The sequence below is a fragment of the Python bivittatus genome, unplaced genomic scaffold (assembly GCF_059951505.1).
Source record: "Python bivittatus isolate LINGU-HERP-01145 unplaced genomic scaffold, Pbiv_v1 ctg000190_np1212, whole genome shotgun sequence".
Taxonomy (NCBI): Eukaryota; Metazoa; Chordata; class Lepidosauria; order Squamata; family Pythonidae; genus Python; species Python bivittatus.
In genome coordinates this window covers 1,895,545-1,920,237 of record NW_028277042.1, presented here as the reverse complement: position 1 = coordinate 1,920,237, position 24,693 = coordinate 1,895,545, and the positions used below count along the sequence as shown (strand labels likewise).

The window sequence follows — 24,693 nt, the reverse complement described above, 5'->3', positions numbered from 1 at the left end:
TCCTCCACTCCAGCATGGATCAAATAACCAGACAGACGGTGAGGAGAAGGAAAAACACTTACCAGTAAGTCCTCACTCCTGATAGTCATCCCTTTGAATTCAGTGGGGTTTATCATGAATATTAATGTTTGAACATCAGGATGAACCGTAGTGAGATTCTCACTCAGATCGACTTTCATCAAGGTCTCCTCCAAATTCTCCATGACTCTATGAAAAGCAAGAAAGAAAGCACAGGCCTTATGAGAGGAATATATTCTGGTGCAATTCAACGGTCAGTCTTCATATTAATTAATTTGTACAGTTGGTAGAGCAACATAAACCCTGAGGATCCAGCTGACAAACAATGCGTCGTCAGCTAGAAAGAGTAGGAAACATCTCTTTTATTTCATTGCTCTACAGGATCCTCCCCTTCCCCCACATTCAAATATGAAAATACTTTGTGCAAGGGTGGACAAATCTGACTATTTCACTCCCTCTCAATTATTCAATTTTGTGACTGTTTTGTTTTTTTCCCATTTGTAAATTCAGTTCCATTCTCATGCTAAAGTAGTTTGAGACTTTTTAACAGCTGCTTTAAAAGCTGCATCTATTTTATACACATTTCTCCATTTTTCACTGGCTATTTTACCTAACACACTTGGATTTTGCAAAATCGTTTTCCCTATTATCATATATTGTGTACATTATTTTTTATAAATAAATGCATTTTGATGCAGGCTTGTCCTTTTTATCAATTGGCAAATCCAAAGAAGTGATAATTTCAAAAGGTAACTATATTTCAATTCATATGTGATTCAAAAGTATGCAATTAATTAATTATTAATTAATTAATTATTAATTAATTAATTAATTAAATAATTAATTATATATGCATTCATATGCAAACTAAACTAATTTCTCCTGCATCCTTAACTATGGAACGAGATAGTATTTTAAAATTATTCCTTTCTGCTTCCCAGAACAAAGTATGATTTGTCGAAGGCTTTCACGGCCGGCATACGATGGCTGGGGTGGGTCTTCCGGGCTGTGGGGCCATGTTCCAGAACACGGCCACACAGCCCAGAAGACCCACACCAGCCAAGGTGTGACTGGGCTATTTTGTTTATGCGCTGACTAGCCCAGTGTTTCTCAGCCTTGACAACTTTAATATGGGTGGACTTCAACTCCCAGAATTCCCCAGCCAGCAAGGCTGGCTGGGGAATTCTGGGAGTTGAAGTCCACCCGTCTTAAAGTTGCCAAGGTTGAGGAACCCTGCCATAAGTCAGTGTTTTTCAAACCTAGCAACTTTAAGAAGGGTGGACTTCAACTCCCAGAATTCCCCAGCCCACCCATCTTAAAGTTGCCAAGGTTGAGAAACACTGGACTAGATAGTTGTTTTCTCTGTATAGGTTAAGTTTCTTCTATGGTTTCCTTTTAAAAAATGCTAAATTCCCTCTAATAAACATCTAAATTCCCTCTAATAAACATTCAGAAATTATACATTCATACCTTCAGATTACAAATAATAAGAACATACTTCTCTCTCCCGACGGAAGGGCACCCTGATTCTAGGTACTGTTCAAAGCTGTTCATAGCTGCTTTCACGTCATTTTTTCCCTTTTCCTGAATGAGATATGAGTCCTGGATGTCTACTTCCAAGTTGGGTGATAAATACCAGGGTCAGCACAGAACGTCGGAAAGAAGTGCCAGAAAGGAGAAAGAAGGGGTCCCCATTAGCATCATAACAGCATGGAGAACAGAGGTTCCAAAGATCTGGACAGGAATGGAAATGTTGGTGGTGACCTTCAAGAGAGATTAAAGGCCTTCAACGCTGAGTTCACCCTCTGTGTGAGGCTTCCTCAAGTAGACATCTTCCAGATGCTTTGGGAGTGCAATTTGCAGAAGTCCTTGCTTGGCTAGAGATGATGGGAACTGCATTCTAACTACTTGGGAGCAACATATGCTTCATAGTGTTTTCTCCGCTACTAGATCTCTCCCAAGAGAATAAAGGGGCACTGGGGATTTTCTAATGCACCTTAATGCACTCAGGGGGATTCAGAAAGTGCCTGGCTTGGCCCCATCTCTAAGCTGATTAAAGGGTAGAATATAGAGGGGAACATTGACTAGTCTGACCTATGTATTATTTTGGGAGCTGAACAAGAAACCCTAATAAATAGAGGAGGATCTAATATGCCAGAAGTTTATTGAAGATGGAGACTTCTAGGCCCTTGAGAGTTGGACAGTGAATTATTTATTTGGTGTGGTTAATATCTGCCTTTGCTGAAAGCACAAAATAATCTGTATCTAAAAAAATTCTTTCCAATGAAACTCGACTCCTATTTGGAGTTTCCTTGGCAACAGCATGGCAGTGATTTCCCTTTTTCTTCTTCCCAGATGATTATTTGACTTCTCAGTCTAACCCATAACCCTCAGATTTTCTGGCAATCTCTCCTCCAAATCCTAAATAGCCCTGACCCTGCTTAGCATTTTTGAAATTAGGCAAGACCAGCTGGGTGTTGCCACCTGCTACGATGAAAAAAAATGCAACATAAACGTTCAGAAATACCCCCGAAAAAAAGATTTTAAAAAATGAAGGATTAACACAACAAAATGAAAACACATTCAAACATACAGATTGTATATCAATGTGGCTAAAAGCAGATGCCCCATTGTGAAAAGCTATGCCTGGAAGGCAACAAGGTGTTAGTGCAGGTTTTTCAACATAGCCTTAACATGTACATTCAATGGGGAAAATCATGAACATTTAGCCCAGGCCCATCTGCGGGGGGTGGGGGTGTGTGTCAAAAAGTCAAGATAGCATCCAAGATGACATCATTTATTTTATTTTATTTTTAAAAATATTTTATTGGTGAAATATAGCAACCAGAAGGTATGATGAAGTAAAACCAAAAATATAACAGTGCTACTAAAATCAGAAGAGAATATACAGAATGGTGATTAAATTAGTGACATTTGAAGAAACTAAAAATATATCTATAAAGTGTTAATATAGAACTAGCCCAATCCTTTAACCTCTTGTTAAATCTAGCCTTATAAACCATCTATAGATGGATCTATTGCTCCATCTTCTCAGTTTGGTACAATATGTTCTTTCAATACAATGATATTTATATAATATACTTGGATTCTTAATATTCTACCATTTAGGTGCCTCTGAGTATTGAATAGGGATAAGAGAAAGAAAAAGTAGATCTTCTATCAATATTAATTTCATCATTGAAGCCTGCCCTTTTGTACATGTATGTTTTACACATGTACAAAACGGGTGGGGTTTGATCGCATGGTCACAGACACCATCTTGACTTTTGTGACACACACGTGCACACTCAGACCCAGGCACAGACACACACACCCACACCCACCCCTACCATGGACATCCCTGTTTCACCACTCCACCCATTGCTCCAACCAAAAATGAGCTACAAAGGTGCTTTCCCGTTCATAAAAGAGAAAATACCTGTTTCGTCTGGAAATGAGAACCATATTGGACTGAGGGCTGGAAGAGAAGGATCAGAATTAGGAATATGGAAATTACTAAGTCAAACCATGAATTTAACCAACCATCACGGAAGCACGCTCAGCCACCCACTGCAGTTCTTAGGCACAACCCTTGCAAGGGGAGCGGCACCCCAACTCCTCCTCCTTAGCCCACCAAGATGTCTCTACCTGATGCAGAGTTCACAAAAGTCAAGCAGGCAAAAAAGCAAAGGCACACTCGGGAATCCATTGCTGCATCACGTAGCACACTCCAAACAGCTGTGAAAAAGAAAAAGAACCAAGATAAAGTTAGGTTTGGGGCATGTTTCTGGCTCTGAACGCTGATAGAACATTGATTGACTGACTGATTGATCTGAGTTTATTATAGCCACCCAGCTCCAATGGACTCCATAAGACACGTTCATGTAACATGTTGTCCCCGTAGCTCAACATGCAAATTCAGTGGGAGAATCAGTAGGGAAAGTGCGTCTGCAGGGGAGTTCAGAAAAGTCAAGAAGGCATCCGCAACCATGCAATCAAAGTCTCATGCTTTTTTGACATGCATTCTAGACTCCCAAAGTTCAACCCAAAGAAATAAGCTATATTTTGCTCATTTATACATCCTCAAATCCATAAAAACAGATACAACAAAACCACACAGGCAGCCCAGACTAAAGTGATCTTAAAAATAGCACAAATCAAAAAAACAGGGCCCCCCAAAATACAATAATACACTCATGCATCAACCCTAGGCCTGCCTGGGGCCAACCCAGGCTTTAAGAGTTTTCTGGTACCCCAGGAGAACAGGTGCCGTCCGTATCTCTGTGGGGAGCCTGCTTCGGAGGGCGGGACGGGCAGCGAAGGGCACGCTTCCTCGGCCTCACCAGATGACAGCCTTTACAGAAGAGACGTGGAGTGCACCCACTCTGCCCGGATGTGCTGGAGGTGGGGGGCAGAAACAATTTCCTTCCTGCTGCAGAAGCAGGATATGCAAATGATCTGAGCATGTTTACTTGCCATTAGAAGAGCTCTTTGTAGAGTTGCCTCCTACAGTCAACTTAAGCTTAAGCTCAGGTTAGCAAAACATAATTGCTGCATTCGCATAACAAGTGGTCCCTGCAGCTTAACATGTAAATTCAGTGGGAGAAATAGTAGGGAAAGAATGTTTAGCCCAAGGGCACCTGCAGGGCAGGTCAAAAAAGTCAAGGTGCCGTCCACAACCATGCAATCAAAGCCCCACCTTTTTTGACATGCATTCTAGACTCCCAAGGTTAACCTCAAAGAAATCAGCCACATTCTGCTTATTGATACATTATTTATAATAATATAAATAATTATTTTTAAAATAACTATAAATAATGCTTATCGAAGCTCTGATTCAACAAGACTGCTGGGCCTCACAGGACAGTCTGCTTCTTGGATACTCATCCTCCCTCTTTATTGGTTTGAGGAGGACTCTTGAGACCAGCTATGACGGTGCCATCCAGACATGCTGGACTACGACACCCATCACCCAGGCCCCTGCTGGAACACAATGAAGGGGGTTTGTAGTCCACACACTTCAGGGGGAAACAGGTTGGGGCCAGTTGGAATAACCAATATGGTCTGTTATGTGAATTCACAGCTAATGGAATATCAGTTGCTCTTCTTGCATGATTTACAGTTTTTTATGTGTAATTGTTTCTATGTATTTATTCTTTTAATTGTTGTATGCCGCCCAGAGTCACCTTCTGTGAGATGGGTGGCTATATAAATATGATAAATAAATACATAAAAATAAATTGTAGGTTGATGTTTCAAACTTTATTTTACATTAAGCTAGAATAATGACATCTTTGGAATTCCCCAACTTTCACTGAGATGCAGCATAACCACAATGAGGAAGAGGACTTCCAGTTTCCTGTTTTTGAGATACTACAAAGCATCTTCGCTCTAAACCTGAAGTCTTTTTCTCTTCTTCCTTCCTTTGCAATCTTGCTTACTTTACAAAAGTTCGCCATCCTTCCCAACTGGAGCTCCTTTTTTTTTTTTTTATAAATTTTTTATTTTTTTTTACAACAAACACAAACAAACAATAGCATAAAAAACATAAAAACCCTCTTCCATCTTAAACTGTGTGTCAGCCAGTTACCAATCATTTGTGCCATCCTTTCATAGTCTTCACTCACCATTTATATAGAGTCTCGTATTATCTATCCAACACATATTTATATATTTATCAGTTATCAATTATTATTCATTTGTTACTAGTCTATCTATAACACCAGCTTTCATTATAAGATTTGTATCATTTTTATCCATTGATTATATATATATATATATATATATATATATATATAGTAATTTATATCAATTTGTCAAGTTTCTATTATATAATTTCCTGATCTATTACATTACTATATCTTTTCATCCAACCATTGATAAAACAAATCCCATATCATATAAAATTGTTTGTCTTCTTGCTCTCTAATTTCAAATGTCAATTTACTCATCTCAGCACATTCCATAATTTTCTTAATAACTTCCTCCTGCATAGGTACTTTTTCATTCTTCCAATTCTTAGCAAATACAATTCTAGCCGCTGTCAAAACATTTACAATCAGATATTTCAGTTCTTTACTATATGTTTCCGGTATAATTCCCAGTAGAAATGTCTCTGGTTTAAAGTCTATATGTTGTTTTATCATTTTTTCCAACCATGTGTGGATTTTGATCCAATATCTTTTGGCTTCTGGGCATGTCCACCACATATGGTAATATGAGCCGGGCTTCTGATGACACTTCCAACATTTATCAGACTTGTTCTTATACATTCTCGCAATCCTCGCTGGGGGTAAATGCCACCTGTAAAACATCTTATACAAGTTTTCTTTATATGCAGTTGACATTGTCATTTTATAGTTTTGAGACCATAGTTTTTGCCACTTCTCTAAATCAATTCCATGTCCAAAATTTTTCCCCCATGCAATCATTGTTTCTTTGACCTGTTCTTCCTCCATTTTAAATTCTAGTAAATGTCCATAAAGTTTTTTGATCACCTTTTCATCAGTACCCATCAAAATTTTATCTAAAACAGTCAGCTCATCATAGATACCTTCTGCTTTAAAATCTTTATCGAATCTAGATTGTATTTGCAAATATGAAAACCAATTCATTTTTATACCTTGTTCTTCCAATGCTTGCATAGTTTTAAGTTCACCCTTTTCATTCAATATTTCAGTATATCTAACTGTTTGTTCCTTTTTATATGTTATTGGATAAGAAAAGGCTTCGATAGTGGATATCCATCGTGGAACTTTTAAATAATATTGTCTTCTTGTCTTCTCCCAGTTTAAAAACAATGCCTCTCGAATATAGTGCCTTCTAAAATAGCCCTGTGTTTTCGTTCCCTTATACCATAAGAAAGCATGCCAGCCCAACAACAGGTCATGCCAACTGGAGCTCCTAAACCAATCCATAGAATAGCCAGTTTAACCTTGATGCCTTCCAGATATTGGGGGATTATAGTCCCCAGACTTTCCAACCAGCACACCGGTGCTTTCTTTATTCCTAAGAAACTGATTTTAACTTGTAGAGGAGCATACAGTGCAACAGAACATCTAGTCTGCTCTTCTCTCCTTAACAAAAGGAGTTTGTTCTACCAGTTTGACATAGCTCTTTTTAACACCCTAAATACTTCATAATTGTCTTAGAAGACAGTCCCATTTCTTTGGTCTCATTGCTCTGTTCGCTGGTCATATAGATTTTGTGGGGTATTGACCCATGAGGAGAATAAAACATTGTTCCTGAAGACAAGAGTTTCAGTGTTAAACAAGATGGCACCAACCTCTAACAATATGGCACAGTCATGTTCCCTGGCCCTTGGTCCTTGCCAAGCTCCCAGACTTGGCTTTTTTGCTTTCCTTTTCATTTTCCACTGAATTCAGTGAGGCATACTCTTAGGTAAATGACTAAAGAATTGCAGTTTTAGGCCATAAGCCAGTCTAGACTCGTTTTCTTATTGCACGGAGGCCCGGAGAGACAGACTGGGTGTCAGTCCTATAAGGCAGACCAGACACTATGTAGGCCTAAAGCTACTTTTATTAGAACAGCTACAGTAACAAAATCTTGCAAGTCTGAATGTGCTCCCCTTCCTCTTTTATCTTCATGAGTATTAGGGTAGTGTCTCTCAGAGGTGTTGTCATAAGCCACTTCCTTGACCTGGGCTCAAGTCTTGTTTATCTCATTGTTGCGCTGGTAGTGGATCTTCCCCCTGTCCTTCAAGGTCATCCTCTATACCCACTACACTGGGTTTGCTCAGCACCTGAACCAGAACAAAGCCCTGCCTGCAGCATTCCCACAACTTGGTCTGAACGTGGGTTGACATGTCATGGGACAGGGACTTGTTCTCATTTGTCTTATTAACAGTCTGAATTGAAGGGTCTCAGAAATCCTTCAGCTGACTCAAAACACTCCTGAGGGAAATTTGCTGGTCCTTCCGCTTTGCATGTCCTGGGCATGGCCAGTCTCCTGATTCTCCTCCAGGGTTTGACACCTCTTGAAAGGCATCACATTAAGGAGGAAGGTACTATTTATACAGCTCAGGATAATTGAAGCCTGTTTTACTCATGGGCTGGGGACAAGCTGAAGGCAAGGTTATGGGTTTCACCCTTCACTGCTATCAACCTTCACAGCTGATATATTTTTAGTCTTAGCAACAATTTTGGTTCCAATGAATAGTTTGTAGAAATATTGGGCTCATAGTTGACACTGTCGGAGGAGAGCTGTGTTAGTCACTCATAGCAAAAAATCACTAGTCTGGTAACATCTTTTCTGACTCACAAATTTTATTAAAAGGCAGAAGCTGCAACTCACAAAAGGTATGCCTTTTAATAAAACGTGTTAGTTGTAAAAGGTGCAACCAGACTCCTTCTGATTTCACGTCCATAGTTTGGTGCTAGTAAAGCTAGGTTTTATTTATTTTCTACATTTTACAATTTAGCTCACTTTTGTCCAGCAATAGCTATCTTTTTGTTTTAGGTGTCATTTTACAGATCTATTAATTATCTGATACAGTATTTTATATTTATAACACATTTTATATTTATAATCTAACACATTATTTTATATTTTACTTTGCATCTTCTTTCTTCTATATAGTCTTAGCATTAATATTTAATAATAGGAGACCTGTGTGAGAGTCACACTAATACTTCAGTCATTTTTTATATTTTATAGACTAGATCAGTGTTTCTCAACCGTGGCAACTTTAAGATATGTGGACTTCAACTTCCAGAATTCCCTAGCTAGCATGGTTGGCTAGGGAATTCTGGGAGTTGAAGTCCACATATCTTAAAGTTCCCAAAGTTGAGAAACACTGGTCTAAATTGATAAAGTTACTGATTGTAAGGTTTACAGTTTTGTTATCTTAAGCTGGTCTATGACCAAAATAAAGTGTTTTTAGTTCAGGGATATGCCAGAAATAAGATGCTGTCAGAGCAGGTTTGTACTGTGGTTAAGTGCAACTGGAACATGGGAATGTTATCAATTACAATCAGTCAATCAATCAACCAACCAATGATCTTACTACCAGCATTCCTGCTTGGAAGATCATTGAGAAATCTGGATGGTGTGTACTCATTTATATGCTTAGTTTCCCTTTTTTTTTTCTACTGACAGACCTATTACTGTAATTACACAGACATAAGTGACCTGGATTTGGTGAGCTTTTGTTTGATGGGGGGTTTTGTTGTCGTTGTTCATATTATATATTTTTAAAAGTTTTTAAAGCATAAGCTTACAAGCACTGTTCCCCACAGCTAGAAGAGACTCAATTGTCTCTATGCAAATAGCCATCCAGGCAGCAAGTGGTGGAACAGTTCCTATTCTATAAAAAGTACAACCACATCCTTTGCATGATGAATCACTCCATGAAATTTCCCTTAGGGTTTTCTTTTTAAAACCATAAAGAAGCAAAGAGACTTAGAGAAAGATACATTTCAAACAATGAAATATAAAGGAGAGCTGCAGAAAAACTTGAGCTTAGAAACCTTCCCCAATCTGATGCTTTCCAGATGTGTTGGAATACAACTCCCATCTTCCCCAGTGCAGCAGGACCAACAGCAACAGGCCTGATGAGTTTTTCAGGCCCTGTTCAAGGATTGTCATTGGCAGTTCCCACAGAACCCTGGTTTTTATAACCTCTCAGGCTGATATAGCTGACTTTATTCTAAATTTTCTTATCCTGCAATGTATCTTCTTTCTTTGTGTTCATTTTCATTTGATTCTGTTGGGAGGTTAATCTACTATTTTTTGTTTGTTCTTTTTTTAGATGTATGATTATGATAATGTGTCAGCTCTTAATGACCACATGGATAGATCTATTCCAGGACAATTTGTCTCCAACTTGGCCCTTCGGAACTTCCAGTAGTGCGTTCAGCACCACTGTAATGGAGTCCATCCACCTTGCTGCTGGTCGTCCTCTTCTTCACTTTCCTTCCACCTTTCCTAGCATTATAGATTTTTCCATAAAGTGTTCAAAGTATGATCATTTGAGCCTCATCGTTGGAGCCCCAAGAGAGAACTCTGGGTTAATTTGTTTGATGATCCATTTGTTTGTTTTCTTAGCTATCCATGATATTCTCAGGAGTCTTCGCCAACACCCAAACTCAAAAGCATCAATACTCTTCTTATCCTGCTTCTTCAAATTCCAACATTTGCTTCCGTTGAGCGTCACAGGGAAGATCACTGCCTTCGCTATTCTAATCTTTGTAGGTATAGACACATCCTAGCACCTGAATATGTTTTGCAAGGCTTTCATTGCTGCTCTACCACACGCTAGTTTATGGCACCTATCAAAAATACTGCTGCTTATGGTCCTATTACTACTTCATAATGGACTTGTATTTTCTCTTTCTGCTGTCATTCTACTTTCACACTCGATTATTTCACCTTTTTTCTTCTTTTCTGTTCAATTTTTCCCCAAAATCCACTCTAGACATTACCAAAACATGGGCTTTCCCACATTTAGAACTTCTCATCATTTTTCAGCACAAATAACCAAATCAATCATGTTTTTTATTTATATTTATTCTTTTGATATGTGTATGTATGAGTAGATTTATATTTAAAACCATATAGTTGAAACAAACTTTTCTAAGCAAACATTCCCTAGATACTATTCTCACTCATTCCTGGATTACCTAAAGGCCCATTCTCTTTTTCTGTATTATCTTTTCATTCCCACCCATCCCTTCATATCACCTCATGTCTCTTTCCTCCCCAGATCACATTCATTCAGAATACTGTACATTTCCCCCCAAAATTCATCCCATTATCACCATTCACTGGAGCACAACATGCAAACCCATAGATTCTTCTTTCATATTCACCAATAATTTTATTTATTTATTTAAATTTATTGGCTGCCCAACTCCAGTGGACTCTAAAACTAAAAAAAAAAAAAAATCAAAACAGTAAGGTAATAAGAATAATCTAGATGACCCATTTTTTCTGACATTTAGCTCTTTCAGACATAATTAAATCTGTGTCTTTTCTTTCCTCCGTGAATTAACCAACTCTAGTCCTCTAGATTACACCACTTTCATTTATATCTATTATTTCCTTTCCCTTCCTCTTAGTTTCAGAGACACACAACCTATTTTTCTTTCATTCATTTCATATGTTCATTCATAATTTTTACTGTTTGCTCCTCTTCCATTCCAAGTTACAATCTTCCATAGAATGGCTGGCGGGGGAATTCTGGGAGTTGAAGTCCACACATCTTAAAGTTGCCAAGGTTGAGAAACACTGCTATAGATATTGGTCTCTACCACTCATCCTGGGTTTGCTCAATCAAGGCTTTCGCATAAAGCTTTCGAAGAGCAAGGAGAAGTTTAGGCTAAGTGGCCACCCTTAGTTGTATCTGTGTCACTGAAAATACCAGTCAGTTTGGGCACACTGTGGCAGGCATACCACGACCACAACCACAGCCTAGTTTACCTCATGCACAGTCACACATTGGTTCACTACTTAGGATTTCTAACCTGAGCTATCAACACTTGCAAGCCAACATACTGTTGCCTGCAACCTGCTAACTATATTCAATACACCTACACACCAGGCTTCTTTGTTGACTTTCAAGCGGCCCATGCTACTTGCTGCTCACGCAGGCACAAACATGCTTGGACAATATATTTTTCCTGAACATGTCCCCATCTTGTCCCCAACCCATGAACGAAGCAGGCTTAAGTCATCCTTAACTGTACCAAGGTTAACAGAGTACTTTAATCCGATACCATCCAAAGGCACCGTTGAGGGGTATAAAATCTGTGTGTCGCCCCTCACTTGGAGAGAAGTCAGGAGATCGCAGGGAAAGGGAACTGTAAAGCTGGAGACGGCCATTCCAAGGCCAGATAAGGCCGTAACAACATACCACAAATCTTTGTCTTTGACACCAACTATTGTGCCAAGAATCGATTAATTCCAAAGGGCCAGAAGAACATACAGTGTCTCAAATTTTAACCTTTAGATCTATAGAGGTCATTTATATCTTGGCACCAACACTGGGCAATCCAGTGCTGCGTAGGCTTCCTTCATGTCTACAAGGAATTATGTCTACAAGCGAGAGGGTAAAATATAAATGCATTTATAATCACAGTCAAAAAGATCGGAAGACCTTTTCGTTTTAGGACTAATGGATAAACAATTAGAAAAAAGCCATGGAAGATTATTTCAATATATGATTACGCCGGCGAGATTATTATATCCACATTGATGGAAAGATTTGGCAATACATACAACAGAGGAATGGTTGGTGAAACTAACAGTTCTCGCTGAGATGGATAAATTAGCTTGTTTGATTAGAAAAAAGACCATATCTACGTTTATCACTGACTCGAAACCTCTTATGGACTTTTTGTGTAAAAATGAAAAAAATGAACTTGTGATTTATGGCTTTGACAGCATAGATTATAGAAAGAACAGAGTAATTGTAACTTTAGAGAGAGAAGTTCAAATGTCATTATAACTGCTGTGAAGAATATTGGAAGCTACTTCTTATATCATTTTTCTTTCTTTTCTATTTTTCTTCAACTTTTTTCTTTTCTTGCACTTTTTACTTTCTCTTTTATTTCTTTCTTTTTCTTTTTTCTTCCTTACTTTATATTAGTTTGTATTAGTTTTTATCTTCTTTTTTAAAAAATCTCAGAAAAATAATAAATAAAAAGATCGGAAGCTGCTTTTTTATAATCTTTTCTTTCTTTCTTTCTTTCTTTCTTTCTTTCTTTCTTTCTTTCTTTCTTTCTTTTTCTCTTTCTCTTTCTTTTTCTTTTTTCTATTTTCTATTTTCTTTCTTACTATTCTTTCTTATTTTGTTTCTTTTCTAATATTTGTGTAGTTTTTATCATGTTAAAAAAATTCTTCAATAAAAATTACGTTTAAAAAAAAAAGGAGCACAGGAGAGCTGCTATTTACTACCATGTCCAGGTCAGGAGTCCAGAGAGGAGCAGAGGCAAGGGAGGTAGGATGGGGAGTGGCAATGGAGGCAGAAAATTTCATACCAGTCTAGTTCTTGGCTGACTCAAAATCACTAGGCTAAGCCATAAACATGGTTCACGCAACATGCTAAGTCCAAATCAAAGGAATTGCATTATGGTGTAAATCTGGAGGTTGAGTCATGGCAACTGGACTGAAGAAGCAGACTGAAGAAGCTGCTTGGACAAGCAGCGCAATGTATGAAACCAGAAGAAAAGAAGTCCAGTTGCCATGACTCAATCTCCAGATAATTCCACCGGGATGACTGAGAATCTTCATCAACATTATGGCATAAACCAACAGAATCCCACAATATGCTTTGCTTTCTTGTGAAAACTGAGTAAAAATTTTCTGATGTCCAATTAGCGCAGCCACTGACTATGCTGCCTGAGGATGATGGGGATCTCAGTCCAACACATCTGGCCAGCTTGCGATTGGAGAAAGCTGCTCTGGCTATTATTTTAACGCATTAAAAAACATCCGCTACCAAGACAGAGACACACTGCACTTCAGACAATAGAACACAAAAAATCTGGGTTGTGCCTCCGTGCACATGGAAAAGCGTTAAATTGATCGTTGCATATCCCGTCTCACCCTTTTCTTTGGGGGTTCCACTGAACCCAGCACACATGGACTCACAGTCAGTCACCCTATTCAAGACCACTTTGCTAGTCTCGTTTTTTTTAATATTAGAATCCATATTGATACTTGCACGACTGTTTGTACAAGTCAACACTCAACTTACCCTCACCCAAAAGAGAAGGAAGGACATTAGGACCTGGTGTCAGTGAGGACTTGGAGTCAATCCTGGTCTGGTTACGCCTTGATCAAGCACTTTAGTAAGAAAGTCTTCAGATGCATCCTGATTCTCCCGTGTTTGGTTTACTCTTTGAGTTCTTTGCTTCTTTGAGTACTTCCCATATCTCAACAAACATCAGCCCATTTCCTGACTCACAAAGACAGCAGGAAAAGGAAGTACAAATGTCAAAATCTGCAAAGCGGCCAGCAGGCATAACCTGCACAACTCAAATCTCCCCTTTGCAAGGTAACCCTTCCCACCTCAGGGCCCCCCAATTGTATTCAGGGTGCGACTCCCAACATGCCTAGCTCCAGCTCCCATATGGAATTCCTGCATATGCCAATTGCATGAACATGTGAATATACTGTGCCCCCCTCCTCAAAACACGCAGAAGAAGAATAAAGAGAATGGAATATGATATATCAAAGTGCGAGGATCACCATCTCAGACCTGAGGACCACGGGGGGCCCTGAAAGTCTTTGGGGTGGGTCCCAGAGACTTTCCAAACATTGCTGCCAAATTATATTACTAAAAATGGGATGTAATCTTATTAACTGCCCATAAATTGCCTTTAATTAGCCTTAAATGTAAATTAAATTACATTTATTTTTTGTCCTGTCCATTTCTTTGGCTCAGCCCTAAGGTTTGGAGCGCAGTCCCAGAACGCCACTCAAAAGCTGGCCAATTTTGGGCTCAAATCCATATATTAATTCAGAAGATTTTGAAAATTAATATACAATCAAAACCAGAGACATTTCTTTTGGGGCTGATGGATAAACAATTGGAAATATCTCATGGACCTCTGCATCAAGACTTTTATATGCTCAAAGGTGGAAAGAATCTATATTACCTACGATGGAAGAATGGATGGTAAAGTTGATGGAGCTGGCTGAGAAAGTGAAATTGACAGCTTTGATTAGAGAAAAATTGGCTAATTTTAATGCTAATTGGAAGCCCCTTTTGGACTTTTTTCAGGAAACAGAAAACATATGATATATGGATTTGAAGTTTAGTAAAATTATAGATTATAGGAAAAAATTGATGTTCAGTTGAATCTTAGAGTAAGAGTTTAATGTATGCTTCACTTATATCTGCTGTCTTTGTGTTTCTTTTTTTTTCTTTACTTTTCTGCACTTTTGCTTTCTTTCTCTTTATTCTTTTTTTTCTATTCTGTTTCTTATTAGTTTTTGTCAGTTTTTATCTTTCTGTTTTTTAAAATTTAATAAAGCTATTATAAAAAAAAAGTCAAATGTGGCTCACAGCCCTGCATTAGCAAAACATCTTCTCTACTTTCCTGGAAACAGAAGATCTCCCACAGCTTGCCATTTTGGAGTTTTGGGGATCCTCTCTTGGGATCCTCTCCCTGCGCATGGACGCCAACTCAAACCAGGTTCAGCTTGAAGGCCACAACTCATTTCACTGGGTGAGTTGCAAACGATTTGCTCAACATCCTAAGCTTGATTTGCTTACATTGCTGTTGAGTATCTTTTGTGAACCCAGCCTGTGTGACTGGTTCAGGGTACAAACTAATGTGCAAACCCAGAAAATGGGTTAATCTGGTAACCAGTGGGTCGTGTGAACACTTAACATACTTGGAAGCCATGTTGGAGCATGGAGCTCTGTCCCCAAAGCAGACAGAGTTAGAACCAAGGATTTGTAAACAGCCGGATGATCATACCCACCATCGTTCTACTTAAAGGTAATGATGTTGGAAGTTGGCAACAAGTCAGGCTGCTCAACACTGGCATCAATCTTAGGTGGCAAACTGCATCCCTGAATTAACGAAATCAATTGAAGAGCCATCTCGGGGGGGCGAGGGGACACACGGGCAAGCATTAGGGGCTGTACAGGACACCCCCCCCCCACGATGTAGAGAATTATACATATTTGCATTTAAGTGGACAATATTTTCTATATAAGCCAAACACAGATGTTTCCATTTAAAAGGAAAAGCTAGTTTGGAGTGATGCCCAGATTAGTTTTGGACATGGGGCTCTGGGAGAACAGGGTAGAGCTGGCCTTTCACGTGCTTTGCCAACGAAGGAGCGATACATCGATCGAATTAAAAGCCCAGAATTAAGACAAAGCAAAGGCAAGACCCTTCGTTAGGTGATTGCATGGGTCATGGAGGAGCTGGATCCCTCATGGCTCATGTTCAACTAGCTTACGTATATGATTTCCTTGTAATTTGGTGCAATGCAGGAAACCAACCCTTGTTCTGGCGTGTTATTGCAAGCCAGGGGTGTCCACACAGTGTGGTCAAAAGTGGACATCACATACACTATTGTAGCCATCTTGAGTTTTTTGACCACACCCTACAGAACCCCGTTTCAAACAAACCTATGTTAAGCCATAACAGGGTTTGTGCATTTTATTGTTTGACCAGTTTTGTGTGTTAATCTGTGGGGCAGGGGGCAGGTGTCAAAGCGACAGATGTATGCTTGACCCAGGCCAACCCTGCGAGTTCTTCAAATCCCATAATGATTTGCCACCCAACTGCATCTCAGGAAATGTATTAAATATTTCTTGGCTAAAGGAGAACCACAGACTCCTTTTTCTGTGGTGCAAAAGTTAGTGTGCGTCCAGGAAACACCACTCACAGAGGCACAGTAGCAAGAACATCTGCTAGCAACTAGAAGGTAAGTAGCATTTCTTCACTAAGTGTCTGGCTGTGTTTGCACAACTCATTTCAGCAGATCAGTTAAAGTATGTTGTGTACACACAGACAATGGCTGAGTTTGCTTGACAGTCAAAACCTAAATCCAGGTCAAAAACCATAATTGTTGTATTCACGGAACATGCTGTGCTCCCCCAGACAAATACAGCAAATTATTGTTTAACCTAAACAACCTGCAAAGGCAATAGCTAGATTCCCACAACACAACGAGACACAAATTGTCCAACCCCATTTGAGCCTAATCTAGTTCTTGGCCTACATGCCCATATTGTTATGCCCATAAAAAGATCTCTGATATTAAAATCTTGATTCTTTATTCTGCTTTAATCAAGTATACATTTAAGGAAGTTACACTTTAAAAAGAATTCAGAGAAATTGGAAATTTGATTGGGTTCAAAGAAGGGCCACAATGGTCAGGGCGTTGGAAATGTATGTATGTATGCATGCATGCATTGGGTTTATCTGCCACTCCAACCACAGGGGGTGTCCATATGCAATATTTATAAATCAGGTTAAAAAATATCAAAATTAAAATATGAAAATCAAAGTATATTACAGATATAAATACTGGAAAAATGGATTATGTTAGACTAGTGTTTCTCAACCTCAGCAACTTTAAGATGTGTAGACTTCAACTCCCAGAATTCCCCAGACAGCATGCTGGGTCCACACGTCTTAAAGTTGCTGAGATTGAAGAACTAGAGAAATACACCAATATAAGTATTACAACATCTCAGCCTCCAAGCCTCCTGGATCTTTGGAACTTGGACATGGCATAATGGATTTAAGTTACAGGAAGGGAGATTCCAATTGAGTGTTTGGAAAGCTTCCTAACAGGAAGTGGAACTGATGGACCAGCGATAGCAGACCCCGCTTCATTGGATGTGTTCAAATAGAGGCTAGACAGCCATCTGCCAGGGACGGTTGAATTTGTTCTGCACAGAGCAGAGGTAGAACTTCAAAGTTTCCCCATTCTGGGATTCTGCAATTCTATGAGAACCAGAGAGAAGACCACCCGGTGCCACTTGAACACTTCATCACCGTACCCCAAGATAAACTAAGCAAATGAAGACACTGGGCCTCTTGCTGCATTGCTAAGGCAAAAGGGCAACGCAGAAGGAGATCTTGGAAGGGTATTTCCAGTGGTGTGAAAGTTGACCGCTGTAGCCATGGTATTCCCTGTGATGCTCTATGGAAGCGAAAGTTGGTCTTTGAAGAAGCAGGAGGTGAAGAGTATTGACACTTCTGAACTTTGGTGTCGGAGAAAACTCCTGAGAATACCATGGACAGCCAAGAAAACAAACCAGTGGATCATCAAACAAACCAACCCAGAGTTCTCACTTGAGGCACAAATTACCAGGGTAAAATTATCGTATCTTGGAGGACGCATTATGCATAGACCTAGCTCTCTGGAAAAGTGGAAGAGAAGATGAGGACCACCAGCAGCAAGGGGGTCAGTAAGGTCAGTAAAAAAGTAAGGTCAGTTTCATCTCCTGGTGACTTTATGAACACCCTGGAAATGGTTTGCCACTGATCTCTCCAGGGATATTTTTCAACTGCTTAGTTGAGCCTTCAGTCCTGGGATATCCTGGTAGTCTCCCCTCCATCAGGTCCAAGCAGGCTTAGTCTTTTCAAGATCAGCCAAGTCTGGCAAGAGTTGGTTCCACCTGCTGGAACCTGCGTACATAAAAGTTACAAGTAGTCCTCATTTAGTGACCACAATTGGGCTCAGCAATTTGGTCGTTAAGAGAAGCAGTCGCTACATGAAACTATGACTGTACTTACAATCTTCCTTCAGCTTTCCTTTGCTTTACAGACCTGCCAAGATCATCAATGTGAGGATTGGTCGTAAAATTACTTTTTCATCACTTTTGTAACTGTGAACAGTCACTAAACAAGGAGTAGCTGTATTAAAAATCTCTCTGACCCCAACCCCACGAAGCCACTACTGACCCCTACTGGACAAAGGAAGCAATTAAAGGGGGGACAGGCATGGCCCCAGCAACCAGGGGTTCTCACTGCTTACCCCTTTGATCTATGAGTGGAAGGACAAAACCCGTCATTCACAACCTCCTGGTGGTCCAGTAAGGTGTAAGCATCCCTTCCACCTAGTAGTATTTTACATTCTGGCTGGATTCACAGAACAGGATGGGGGGGGAGGGGCTGTCAATATTTTAGACAAATCCAGCCAATATCTTAGCAGGTTGTGTAACGCTCATCATAACGTGAAGCTATCATTCGGCTTGTCTGTACATTATTTGAAGAGAGAAGTTGTGGCTTGTTAATTCAGGCTCAGGGGTTGTCTGATCCCTGAGGATGGATGGTCACCAGACTTGAGCAGCCGAGTTCAGTCATCACGCTAAGCCGCATCCTGGCCTGCTGGGGTTTCGCTTATCAATATGTGTAAGGTAAGAAAAGTCCACCTGCAGGCCAGAGTAGATTTCATGGTATTATTTAAGAAAACAAAAGCATGGGAAAATAATGTTCTGAGCTTTATGCATTTAGAGGAAGGTACTGGATTCTTTTATTGTACCCACTTTGTGATGGCCCCTAATGAGAAGCAGAATAAATAAAAATAAATTTTAAGCTAATAAAACAATCAACATGATTTTATGAAGTTGACTCAATGCTTTCTTAGGAAGTACATCCCTCAGCCCACTCCCTCCCCTACGAATAGAAATGTCAGCTGGGGATGGCAGAGAGCATTTCGGAGGCAGAGGAGATAGCAGGACAGAGGCACCTATCTCCTGGCAAGTATGTGTTTTGTGGCTGCATTTTATGCATGGATCATCTCCTCCCCCGTCGCAGCAATGTTCTTATTCTCCCAATTCTGGCCGTGCAAACATCGAGAACTGCAAAACATTTCAGAGGTGCAAAAATGCAATGCCCCCCAACTAGATCCCCAATCTAGTTGATGATCTAGTTTAGTATTTCTCAACCTTGGCAACTTGAAGACGTGTGGACTTCAACTCCCAGAATTCCCCAGCCAGCAAGCTGGCTGGGGAATTCTGGGAATTGAAGTCCGCACCTCTTCAAGTTGCCAAGGTTGAGAAACCTTGATCTAGTTAATCAGGCGTCTAATGCTGCTATTGCCAGAACAGCAGAACACGCAAATGCCAAACTGCCTTGGCCAGACCCGTAGGCACGCTTAGTTGCCGTGGTGGAGGGACGATAGGAACTGTCCCCCACCCACACATCTGGTGCGTTCTACAACCTGCGACCTCCCCATGGTTAGGGCGCATGCTAAAGAGCAGCACCAACTCTGCTTCCCGAGTCTACCCGGGGTGTCTGTGGTGCAAAGCAGGTCCCAGGCCTTCTTCTGCTGATCCATTCCTCAATTTCCCTGAAGCCAGCAGAGCACCCTGCTTGCAACGGCTGCCTGCCTGTTTTCCTGGCTGCACTTTGATCTGTGGCAAAGGGGAGGAGGCTTTGCCTGCCCGCCCCCTCCGTAACTCACTCCAATCCTGGTGGAAAGACCGCCTCTGCCCCGGGGCCCATCCGGCCACCCGCCAGGAATGGCCCTGCACACTGTCAGCAGTGTGGGTGCAATACCACCCCCCACCCCGCTGATTCTGGCAGCAGACTGGAGTTTCTTTCCAAATCTTTCCAGGCAATTTGCAAACATGTGTATTATTTGCCTTTCTCCAAGGAGCTCCTAAAAGCACCCATTACTTCTGTCCTACCTCATTTTGACAACCTTCTTGTGAAATTAGCTGACAAACCAGGGCCAGTTCCTCTAAGTCAAGATTTGTACCTATGCAGGGGGAGATATGCAACACACGCAAAAAACAGGCAGAACTTGGATGGCACCATCACGATTACCATCTTGACTCCTTTGACCGTAACCTGCAGATATACATGCAACTATGGTTTGTTGAATAAGCCACAGCAGCCCATCTCACACAATAGGAGACTATTTTTAACGATGACACCAACATGACAAAATATTTGTCGTTAGGATTACATTAAACAGCTAGTTGTTTTATTCAATAAACCCAGTTAAGGAGCTTCATCAAGTGGCTACATTAGGCTGGCATACAAAGGTCCATACTGGCTGTGTCTGTACGACATTCTAAGCCTGGTTTGCTTCAATCTCAGTTTGTTATGCCACCTCAGGCAATGATGGTTGTCAATAAACCCTGGTTAAACAATTATTCAGTTTGTGTGAATAAGATGATGGATCTCACTACCTCAGGGGTTGAGTCCACACATCATTTTAAGCCATATTGTGGTTTCTTTGGCTCTAGCTTAGCACTTTGTGAGACCAGCCATTTTGGTTTCTTCAACAAACCATGGGTAAAGCAAAGATGGGCTGATGACAATGCTTAAACGCAGAGAGGACATACATACTACAGGATCCAAGTAAATCAACCCTGTGTGTAACTCTCCATAGTGGTTAAAGTATCAGATTCATACCAGGAAGACCTCAACCCAACCCCCTCTATGGCCATGAGGAGTTCTGGGTGATCTCACACCGGTCTCTATTTCTCAGCCCAGGCCGACCTCACAAGGCTGTTGGAGAGGAAGGTGGGGAAAGAGAACCACACGCACTGTTTTCATCTTTGGAGGATAGATGGGATATAAATGTACTGTAATAAACAAGAGGAAATCAGGAGAAATCAGAAGTATCCTGCAGGCAGCCATTAACAACGATGCTCTATTGACTGATTCGGTTCATAAACTGCTTTGACAGCCCAAACCAATTGTGGACGCTGTTCAAGCAACACATTTAATTGGGGTATTCGGCTGGGTCTTGTTCTCGGTCACTGACCGTTAAATCAACCGATGGCTGGATTCACAAAACCCTAAACGAACAGCTGAGCGGCGGGTGAATGGTCCTAGACCATCCAGCTCGGCCGAGCCAACAGAGCCGCGACGTCTCAACGTCCCGCCGCTTCCAGAGCGAAACTTCCCTGCAACTTTCCCGGTCCAAGGCCGAGCCGGCCGGGGATTATGGGGCCGGGGCCAACGCATTGGGAGGACCCGAGGCGGGACGAGCGACCCACGGCCGGTAGCGAGGAGCAAGCAGCGCCCGCGGCCCCTTCCCACGTACGACCGCGGGACGACCCAGCTTCGAGCGCTCTCGCCGGCGGCGGGCGGGCGGGCGCGGGCTGGTCCCTCCGCCTCTCTACCTGCTCCTGGGCCGAGCCCGGCCTGCCCCCGAAGAGAGGCGACCCCCGCCCTCCATCCCGGCCGCTTCCAGGGGGAGGAGACTCCCAGCTCTCCCGCTCCGCTCCGCTCGCGCCGACCGAGGCAATCCCCTCCGCTCGCGCTGGCCGACGGCCGCGGCTCCCCGCGCGCAGTCCCCGCCGCGCGCCGGGCAGGACGGAGGAGCCCCGCCGCGCCCGAGGTGAGCCCCGCGGGCAGGAGGAAGGGGGGAGGAGGAGGAGGAGGAGCGCGCCCGGCCGCCCTGCGGGACCCGCTGGGGAGGGGCGGGGAGGGGTCCTTTCTCTTCGGGACGGCCGGAGGCGGCAGAGGAGAGGACCGGGGAGAGCGCGCGCCGATCGTCCTCGGAAAGCGGCCGCGCCGAGCTCGCCAAGTGCTCGGGCAGGAGGGGGTTAAAATGCGGGGGGGGGGTAAAGTTAAGCATGAACTTTCCCCGCGCGCTGATTCCTGCAGGGGGCGGAGGAGCCCCGAAATCCGCCGCCGCCGCCTGGAGCGCCTGGGTGGGGCGCGGCGCCCGGGGACCGGCGGGCAGCGGCGCTGGGTGCCGGACCCGGACCAGGACCGGCCGGGCGCGCCGAGGCGGAGGCGGCGGGGGCGGGGCGGTGGACGGCCGAGCGCCGCCCGCGGGGAGGTCCTTCCGAAGTGGTTCCTCTCGGATGGACGGCGGCTCCGGCCAATGAGGCGCGGGCGTCCGGCTTTGGCCGCGGCGGGAGGCGCGTCCGGCCAATCGCGGGCGGCGCGGGGCATCGCCGCCAGCCTCCCCCGCAACCCGCGGGCGAGCGGCCCCCAGAAGCTGGCGGGCCGGTCGTGGAGGGCGGCGCTGTGGGGCGTCCGGGCGCCGTTCCTGCAGCGGCTGCCGGGGCCGACGGCGAGCGGACGGGGGGGGCGCCCTCTTTCCGCGCGCGGTTGCGCCGGGTCTGCCCCGTTGCGCTCGGCTCTCCCGCTCCGTCTGGTGGGCGCCGCGGCTCCGAAGTCGCTCCGGAGTCCGGCGGATGCGTGCCGTCGTGCTTGGCGCTCGGTCTCGCCCGCCGGCCCTGTCCGCTCTGCCCCGGGCGCTGGGCCTCGGTGGGGCCGGTTGCCCTCGCCTCGACGGCATCCGGCCCTCGGCGGAGTGGGAAAGCCGCTCTCCGGCCTCTCGTCCGGGGAACGGCCTCATCGCGCGCCCGTCGAGGCGGACCCGATGCCCGCTCGTGGCGCGCGCGCTCTTGCAGCCGCTCTCGGGGGCCGGACCTTGCAGTGAGCCCGGCGGTGGCGCTCCCCCCTCCCCATTGCGCCAAAAGAGGCCGGGTCGCAGTGCTGCCTCGGATGACTTCTGCAAGCGCCCGGTTTTTCATTGTACCCTCTTTCCAGGATCCATTTTCATTCCCATGTTTCTTTTCTTTCTTTCTTTCTTTCTGCATTCTGAATCTGAATTCTGACTCTGACTCTTAATTCTTGCTAGCCATCTTTAGTGCTGGGCTGTCAGACTGCCTTAAAGGGATAACCACAAGCTGTTACATTTGGGGTTTTATTTCATTTTGTCAGCCAAATCACCAGGGAGATGCACGCACTCTTGTGCTGGCAAGCAAGCAAGGCGGTGACGAGAACTTTCAGAGTTCTTGGTATGGTTTATGACAGAAAAGAACAGGGGAGATATTGAGGAAAATAATCCGTTGCTCTTTTCTTTAGTATGATTCCAACTTCATACTGGGCATCTCCACAATTGCTTGCATTTCTCATGAAAAGCTAATTCATGATGATAATAAAAATATTTTATTATTAATAATATAATTATATATATATATATATATATATATATATATATATATATATAAAAATTATTTTTATTATTTATTAAACTTGTATGCTGCCTAACTCTCAGCAGCTTGGCAGCTCAAAACAATCAAATGTCCATCAAATCAATAAAGCATAAAAGTTGCATGTCAGCTAGCTAGAGTTTTGTGGCTTATCTTCTGCATGATTTAAACAGTAAAAAATTCTCTGAATCCATTGAAGACTTTGCTCTGGTTGAAACGGCTGGATTTAGTTACATGTTGCGCTAAAGCAGTGTTTCTCAACCTTGGCAACTTGAAGATGGGTGGACTTCAACTCCCAGAATTCCCCAGCCAGCCATGCTGGCTGGGGAATTCTGGGAGTTGAAGTCCACCCATCTTCAAGTTGTCAAGGTTGAGAAACACTGAGCTAAAGCATCATGTGGCTTTTTGGTTTATACCTTAGAGTGATGTTTGAATCCCCCTCTTACAGCTTGGCTGCCAAGCCCACAAAGTCCAAACCCCAATTTAGAAGAATTCTCGTGAAACCAGGCCTGGTTCAGATAAATGCTCCTTTATTGGTTGGTACATGCAGCTTGAAGCAAAGCATTGCTAAAAGTAAAGCCCGTGTAAATTTCCCTCTACTTATCCCCCCCCCCCACTACATTGGCGCCAAACTCCTTTCTCACAGAATGGTGGCCTTGTGCATTCCTCCCATCGATAACACGGTTCTTCCCAGCCTTCAGACCACCACCGGTTTTGTCTGCCTTCAGGTCTTGCTGTAAATTCCCATATCAGTGTGAGCGCCTCTCCATCTCATGGCAATAACCCAAGCACAACTATAAACTACCATCCCCCCCCCCAGGTACAAATGGTAGAATCAAATCGAGCAAATACCCATTGACTGCTATAGCTTTTTAAATTGACATTTGATTGATGCAGGTTCTGACATGGGCACAGTGATTCTCAAAGTGTGGTTCACGAAGGTCCCCCCCCGCCCCCCCCACTCACTGTCTCAGCCCCCTGTCCCCGCAGGCCTCAACAGCCAGCAGGCTTGTGCAAATGAATCACTGGCTGAAAGCTGGTTACTTGACTTGTACAAACAATACTGCAAGTATCAACATGGAATCTAATATTCAAAAAACTGAGAATAGCGAACAGGTCTTAAATATGGCGACCAACTGCGTGTTCACATGTGTGGTGCTGAGTGGTACCGTGTGATTCTCACATAAGTGACCCCTGAAGAAAAGGGTGAGATAGGAAATGCATTGATCAATTCCCAAAGATGGAATTTCACAGAGCTGGATTTA

General features: G+C 42.9%; 2 protein-coding genes across 5 annotated transcripts in view; one reads left to right on the top strand and one right to left on the bottom strand.

Moving 5' to 3' along the window:
* Positions 1-14,017, bottom strand: part of ADGRG5 (adhesion G protein-coupled receptor G5) — a 33,522-nt gene extending 19,505 nt beyond the window's left edge. Inside the window, exons 1-5 of one of the 4 annotated variants that reach the window (XM_025168642.2) lie at positions 13,769-14,017; positions 3,667-3,756; positions 3,458-3,496; positions 1,517-1,631; positions 63-207 (exon numbers count right to left, since the gene is read on the bottom strand). In XM_025168642.2, coding sequence (XP_025024410.1) covers positions 63-207; positions 1,517-1,631; positions 3,458-3,496; positions 3,667-3,727 — 360 coding nt within the window. In that variant the 5' untranslated portion in view covers positions 3,728-3,756; positions 13,769-14,017. Of the gene's footprint in view, positions 1-62; positions 208-1,516; positions 1,632-3,457; positions 3,497-3,666; positions 3,757-4,271; positions 4,407-13,735 lie in introns of those variants that run through there. The other 3 variants (XM_025168641.2, XM_088135881.1, XM_015888634.3) reach the window with 3 other exon arrangements.
* A 7,631-nt stretch (positions 14,018-21,648) lies between these two features.
* Positions 21,649-24,693, top strand: part of CCDC102A (coiled-coil domain containing 102A) — a 63,088-nt gene continuing 60,043 nt past the window's right edge. The window contains exon 1 of the mRNA XM_088135872.1: positions 21,649-21,816. The gene's annotated coding sequence lies outside the window, so the exon portion shown is untranslated. The remainder of the gene's footprint in view (positions 21,817-24,693) is intronic.